The following is a 7,334-nucleotide window of genomic DNA, read 5'->3' on the forward strand; positions in this document are numbered from 1 at the left end:
TATTGCATTAGAATTAAACAAAAAAAAGAAAACAAAAATATAAAATAACCAGTTTAAAAATATAAAAAATTTATAAGAATCAAACATCAGAAACAACAAATTTGCTAATCTAAGTAGAATCTTATTAAAACAGCAAACCTCACACTTTGAATACAAAACAGAGAAATCGTCATGGCAGACTGTTAAGGGGGAGCTACTAAAGATTTAGATAAATATAAAAAAACAATTTGTAGCTAGATCATGCCTTTCGATTATACGGAGTGCAATAAGTAAATTACTTCAAGATTTCCTTAATATAAAAAGAAATATATCGCCAGCCAAAAATTTTTTATATCGTGGACACAAGCTTTCCTTTATTTAAAGTGAAATACCAGCAAAAATCTTCAATGATTAAGTTTTCATAAAGAAAAGCTTTCGCTTATGATATAGGACTTCGTAAGCTGGCGATATATATTAGAGGAAAGGTTTGAGATAGCTCCTAATTATTTATTAGAAAAGCCTGAACAAACTCTTATACTAAATTGCCTGAAATGTCATATTCTTCAATCAGTTGAATTTTATTATTGTACTTTAATATAATCAAATTGTTGGCTGCCATCGAATACACCGACCGCTAGAGAACTTTATAATGCCTTCAAAAAAAAATTAATAAAAAACAAATCGAAAAAACCTGTAATGTCTCGCCGAACAACAAGAAAACGTTCTGAGGAGAATAACTCAAGAATGCAAATGATGTGTGCCAAGAATACGAGAAATCACTCGCACACACACCGAAAAAGAAGAGTAGTTATTAATTTCTTTTTCGCAATATTTACTAAAAAATTCATACGTGAAATCTGGAAATGAGAAAAGGTGATAAATAAAAGCAAAACATTAAAAAAAAAACAAACAAATGTTGTTTCTATTTAATCTATTTGCAGAAATCTATAAAAAGAAGTGTTGCTGCTGAACGACTTCACATACGAGTTTTAAACATGAGAGCAGTGGCTGTTTTGGGATTAATAACAATTGGCGTTGCCTTAACAAACGGTAAGCAGGTGGATTCCTTATTAAAGATGATTGCATATTAAGATGGATTTGTTTTTACATTTCAGCCTATGGCGTTAGTTTGGGCGGAAGCTTGGGAGGTTTGGGAGGAGGCCTAAATGTTGGTTTAGGCTCTGGAGGTGGTTATGGCGGCCATAATCATGGTGGTATAGGCGGTGGTTTTGGCGGGGCTAGTTCTTCTAGTTTTGCTTCTGCTTCATCTTCTGCCTCTGCTGGAGGCTTTGGCGGTGCTGGTCATGGTCATGGCGCTGCTGGCAGTTATGGCGGCAGCGGCTCTTATGGTGGTGGTATTGGAAGTTCGTCCACATCATCATCTGTATCTGCTGGTGGTTCTATTGGCGGAGGCCACAAACATGGTCACAAAGGAAATGCCTTTGGTCATGGTGCTGGTGCATCTGGTTCTGCTGGTTTAGGCCTTGGTCTAGGTCTTGGCAATGGCAATGCTTTTGGTCACCAAGGTGGTGCTTTTGGCTCTGCTGGTGCTGGTCATGGTCTCGGTAATGGAAACGGCAAAGGAAATGCTCATGGACACCATAAAGGAGGTTCTGGTTCAGTTGGTTTAGGCGGTGGTTATGGTGCCGGTCACTCATCTGGTGCCAATCTAGGCGGAGGCTTAGGTATTGGTGGTGGTCATGGTCATAGTGCTGGTGGTTCATCACACACCTCCTCTTCTACAACAAGTACAGTAAGTGGTGGCTTTGGAGCTGCAGGTGGTCACAAAGGTGGTTATGGTGCCGGAGGATCCATTGGAGGCGGTCATGGCCATTCGGGCAGTTCGACAGCAGGTGCTTCAGCTGGTGCTAGCGGCAGTATTGGTGCTGGTTTAGGTGCCGGTCATGGTGGTCATGGTCATAATGCTGGCGGTTCATCTCATACCTCCTCTTCTACAACAAGCACTGTAAGTGGTGGCTTTGGTGCTGCAGGTGGCCACAAAGGTGGTTATGGTGCCGGAGGATCCATTGGAGGCGGTCATGGCCATTCGGGCAGTTCAACAGCAGGTTCTTCAGCTGGTGCAGGCGGCAGTATTGGTGCTGGTTTAGGTGGCGGTATTGGTGGAGTTCACAAAGACAGTCATGGCGGACATGGTCACTCTCATGGTCATGGGGTACATGGACATGAACATGGTGCTGGTCATGCTGCTGGCGGATCATCAGGCGGTTCAGCCGGAGGAAGCTTTGGTGCTGGTCACAATGGTGTTCATGGTGCTGGAGGCTCCAGTGTAGGCAGTGGCTTTGGATCGGGTAGTGGTGGTCATGGTGGCAGTCACACGACAGGTGGTAGTAGCTCTACTCATACCTCATCTGGAAGTGCCGCAGCTGGAGGTAGCTTAGGTGGTAGTATTGGAGGTGGTCATAAAGGCGGTTATGGTGCTGGTCAGTCTGGATCATCATCAACTAGTGGCTCTAAGGTTAATATAATTTCTAAATTTAATATTTGCCTTTTAAATGTGTCAATTTTTAGAATTCCTACTAAGTTTAAGTTAATTTCTTCATAGGTAACTGGTCATGGAACTGGCCATAGTTCTGGAAGTGCTGGAGCTAATGGAAATGCTGGAGCTGGTGCAGGCATTGGTGGTGGTTTTGATAGCGGTTCTATTTCCAAGGTAAACTTAATAAATTATATTTACATTCATACGTGTATAAACGTAAATTCTTTAAATATTTAAAGGTGAATTCTGGTTCCCTAAGCTCAGGTGCTTCAGCCGGAGCTGGTGCAAATGCTGGTCTTGGAGTTGGAATTGGAGGTGGTCTTTCTGGATCTCAGGGTTCCAGTGGATCATTTGGTTCTTCCGGTTCATCAGGATCTTTGAGCTCAGGCAGTGCTGGTGCTTCAGCAGGAGCTGGTATTGGTGGTGGTCTTTCGGGATCACAGGGATCGTCTTCCAGTGGAGCATTTGGTTCTTCCGGTTCTTCTGGTTCTTTGAGCTCAGGCAGTGCTGGTGTTTCAGCAGATGCTGGTGCTAATGCCGGTCTTGGTGTCGGTATTGGTGGTGGTCTTTCTGGCTCACAGGGATCTTCTGGTTCTTCAGGTTCCTTTGGATCTTCTAGTTCGGGCAGTGCAAACGCTGGTGCTGGTGCTAACGCTGGTCTTGGAGTTGGTATTGGTTCTGGTCTTTCTGGTTCACAAGGATCATCTTCCAGTGGATCATATGGTTCTTCCGGTTCATCTGGTTTAGTGAGCTCAGGCGGTGCAAATGCTGGTGCTTCGGCAGGTGCTAACGCTGGTCTCGGAGTTGGTATTGCTGCTGGACTTTCTGGTTCAAAAGGATCCTCTTCTAGTGGATCATTCGGTTCTTCCGGTTCATCTGGATCTTTGAGCTCTGGCAGTGCAAATGCTGGTGCTGGAGCTAATTCTGGTCTCGGAGTTGGTATTGGTGCTGGACAAGGATCATCTTCTAGTGGATCATTCGGTTCTTCAGGATCATCTGGATCTTTGAGCTCAGGTAGTGCAAATGCTGGTGCAAATGCCGGTCTTGGTTTTGGTATTGGTGCTGGTCTTTCTGGATCAAAGGGATCATCTTCTAGTGGATCATATGGATCATCCGGTTCATCTGGTTTAGTGAGCTCAGGTGGTGCAAATGCTGGTGCTTCAGCAGGTGCCAACGCTGGTCTAGGAGTTGGTATTGGTGCTGGACTTTCTGGCTCACAAGGATCATCTTCAAGTGGATCATTTGGTTCTTCAGGATCATCTGGATCTTTGAGCTCAGGTAATGCAAATGCTGGTGCAAATTCCGGTCTTGGATTTGGTGCTGGTCTTTCTGGTTCACAGGGATCATCTTCTAGTGGCTCATTTGGATCTTCCGGTTCATCGGGATCTTTAAGTTCTGGTAGTGCTGGAGCTTCAGCAGGCGCTGGTGCAAATGCCGGTCTTGGAGTTGGTATCGGTGCTGGACTTTCTGGTTCACAAGGATCATCTTCCAGTGGATCATTCGGTTCTTCAGGATCGGGATCTTTGAGCTCAAGTGGTGCAAATGCTGGTGCCTCCTCAGATGCAAGTGCCGGTCTTGGTATCGGCCTTGGTGCTGGTCTTTCTGGATCACAAGGATCGTCTTCTAGTGGATCATTCGGTTCGTCTGGTGCTTTTGGCTCAGGTAGTGCCGGTGCAAATGCAGGCTCTGATGTATCAACCAAGGGCGGTTCAGCTGGTGCAGGTGGAAGTTCAAATGCTGGTGCTTCAGCTGGCATTGGTGCTGGTATTGGTTTAGGAGTTGGCGCAGGTCATGGTGGTCAACTTTCCGGCAGTTCTGCTGGATCATCTGGTGTATCTGGCGGTTCCACTGGAGGTTACGGAGCTTCTGGTTCCCTGGGTGGTGCTCATGCTTCTGGATCCTCAGGTGTCTTAGCTCATTTAGGTGGATTAATTGGAGGTCTTCATAGTACTGTTCACGGAGCTACCGGAGGCTTAGGAGCTATACATGGTAACGCCGCTGGCTCATCAGGCTCCGGATCTTTAGGTGGTCTGCTTGGAGGTATACATGGCGGCTTCGGTTCTAGTGGAGCCAGTTCTCAAGCTTCTGCTTCGGGCTCTTCAGGTTCTTTTGGTGGCTTAAATGGCGGTTACGGTTCTGGCCTATCTGGTTCTTTGGGAGGACATAGAGGCAGCTATGGTGGTGCTAGTGCCACTGCTAGTGCATCCAGTTCCTCTGGTTTTGGTCATGGATACGGCCGTTAAACAAACAAATCTCATGTTCTTTTAGTATCGTAATAAATAAAAGTTGTATGTTTAAGGCATTTTGTTAACGAAATAAATATTTTTTAAAGAAATTACGGAACAAGTATCAAAGTTATTTCCAAAGAATTAGATTTAAAATGCAGTATCTTTAAACCTTTAATTTGTTTTATAATAGTATTGAAATTGACATTATTTATAGTAAAACTTTCATAGATAATTGCCCAAGTATTAGTACACATAATTTTGAACACATATGCACTTAGGCACATGCTGGAAAAATAGTATTGCAAACAAAATAAATGGACAAGGTGGAAACATAATGACACTGCTATACACAATCAAAGCAACATAAAACGATATTCAGGCTTTTAAAACAAATGGACAAGAAACGGCAAAGGCTATTACAACATTTACAGCAACTGTTCTCAAAGGAACCATAATAAACATCCGTTTCCGACTTATACAAGGAAATAATGTTAATAATAAAATGTATGAAAAAAGACATCACAATATAAAAATGAAGATATTTATGGATACAAACATTCCCTAAGTTAGACTAAATGGCAATTAGTTTGAGAATGTTTTGAAACATTGGTTATTAAACAGAGGTGCAATAGTTTCTTAAAGTGAAAATAAGTAGAATTTTAAGATTTAATATAGTGATTTGTAAATTCGACTTTATCCTGCCAGTATTTTAAATCAATATTTGTCTTGTTTTTATTTAAAACTTTGTAAATGTTTGTCATTTTTTTTTGCTTGTAAATTTTTATTTGTCCATTTAATATTTTATATGAAATTTCATTAGTTGCAGTTAACAAACTTGTTGAATATTGAATTCAATATACAATTTGATTCCGCTGTGTAGTTTTTCTCATTTTGTACAAGGCTTGTGAAGCCATTGATTTAAATTTCTAATTGTAACATGAATACTTTTTTTGTTTGTGCTCTACCAGAGAGTTCCCAGCAGTTCTCGGTGATTGTCCTGAATTTAACTATCACTTAGGGCAGCTATTAACATAAGCAGTTTCATGACAAGTTATTTTAATATGTGCATGTCCTAAGAAGGGAGCCAATTGCCCCTTTAAGATTAGAATGGGACTACCTTACTAGCTACTAGGGTATTCATTCGAGTAATGATCGTTCGATTAATCGAATAATTTCTTACCAATAATTATTCGAACAATTTTATGTAGAAAACATGTTCATATATATTTAAATTAAAATTTTTCATAATTCCCAATTTACATAAGTAATAATGACTCACATAAATTGTATTGTTTCTGAAATTCGACAAATAACTAAAGGTAAAGGGAGTCTGTCGGTCACTGTAGATGAGTGTTCCGATAGCTCCTTCTATAAATATCACTGCAAGAAGTTACAATTCTAAAAACAAATCTTTCAAAATTTTTAACTTAGGACTTGAACCATTGAAAATAAAAGGTACGAAATAAAATATTTGTTATTTAGCTGGCCAAATATTAGAAGAATCGCAACTAATAATCAAAATTTAAACTTAGATTAATGTGGAGTTGCATGTGCTGGAGAATGTGATTTTGAAACGGTCGTCGAAAGTGATATTGAGGATGACATTTATAATGATTACATTGAAATAGATGAAGGCCATGATCTTAAAATATATGTATATAAGTGATGTTATTAACGGCGTACGAAAGTGTTGCAAAATATTTAATAAATAATGATAAACACTAATATAACAACCTACTGCTTTGTTGCAAGAAAAGCATGGAGTTCGTCTTTTACATGATTTTGAACATCGTTGAACATCTATGTCTAACATGGTAATAAACTTTTTGCGTATTTGTAAATGCGTCAATCATGCACTGCCTGACTTCAAATTAGACAGATTAACTTTATTGTGTAATTCCCCAAGACCACTTTATTAAGCAAAGATTCGGCAACATTGATAGAGCTTGATGTTGAATTGTTAACTTTAACGTTATTTTTTGTTTTTCTTTAACAATAAATTATTAAAAAACCGACATCAAAACTTCATTCTTTATTTTTTTAAAAAAATTTAAATTATTCGAATAATTCGAATAATTCATATACAGTCCAATAATCGATTGCTTGTATTGGGTGTATGACTTAAAAATGAGTTTTTTTTTCAAATTTTTAGCTTTTACTTTGAATCATTTGTACAATATAGATTTATTCAAAGTATTGGCCATTCTTAGCTATGACCTTTTCCCATCTTTCTGGCAACATTGGATTCCGAACCAAAGAACTGCTCATTTTTTAAGCCCAGAACGAATCTAGCCAATTTCGAATACTCTGCTCTGAAGTGATGCGTTTCCCAGAGAGAGTTTTTTGCATCGATCGAAACAAATGGTAGAGGGACGGCTCAAGTTCAAAACTATAAGGCGGGTGATGCAAAAATTCCCTACCAATTCTTTCTGAATAATTTGTAACATATATTACAGCATGTGGACTAGCATTGTCATGATTCAATATTACGGTTTCATGTCTGGCCGCATATTCTGGCCGTTTTCGGCAAATATTCACTTGAAACGAATCAAATGCATTTGCTACAGTTTCCATGTGATGTTCTGGTCAGATTTGAGCAGCTCATAATAGACAGGACACTTTTGCTTCCA

General features: G+C 40.0%; 1 protein-coding gene across 1 annotated transcript; it reads left to right on the forward strand.

The window, feature by feature from the left end:
- The first annotated feature begins 900 nt into the window (after positions 1-900).
- On the forward strand, positions 901-4,814 carry LOC135958769 (fibroin heavy chain-like). The gene is made up of 5 exons (XM_065509666.1): positions 901-1,029; positions 1,095-2,455; positions 2,543-2,650; positions 2,716-3,094; positions 3,260-4,814. Exons 1-5 carry the CDS (start codon positions 975-977, stop codon positions 4,717-4,719), a joined length of 3,363 nt encoding a protein of 1,120 aa, XP_065365738.1. The 5' UTR covers positions 901-974; the 3' UTR covers positions 4,720-4,814.
- Positions 4,815-7,334: the final 2,520 nt, after the last annotated feature.

Source organism: Calliphora vicina, chromosome 4 (assembly GCF_958450345.1).
Source record: "Calliphora vicina chromosome 4, idCalVici1.1, whole genome shotgun sequence".
Lineage (NCBI taxonomy): Eukaryota > Metazoa > Arthropoda > Insecta > Diptera > Calliphoridae > Calliphora > Calliphora vicina.

What these genes read in the sequence shown, in the direction of transcription:
- LOC135958769 (XM_065509666.1), top strand. Translation starts at nt 975, where the DNA reads ATGAGAGCAGTGGCTGTTTTGGGATTAATAACAATTGGCGTTGCCTTA. An exon ending in TGGCGTTGCCTTAACAAACG is followed by an intron (nt 1,030 to 1,094) that starts GTAAGCAGGTGG and finishes TTTACATTTCAG; the next exon opens with CCTATGGCGTTAGTTTGGGC. An exon ending in AGGTTCCTTTGGATCTTCTA is followed by an intron (nt 3,095 to 3,259) that starts GTTCGGGCAGTG and finishes GTGCTTCGGCAG; the next exon opens with GTGCTAACGCTGGTCTCGGA.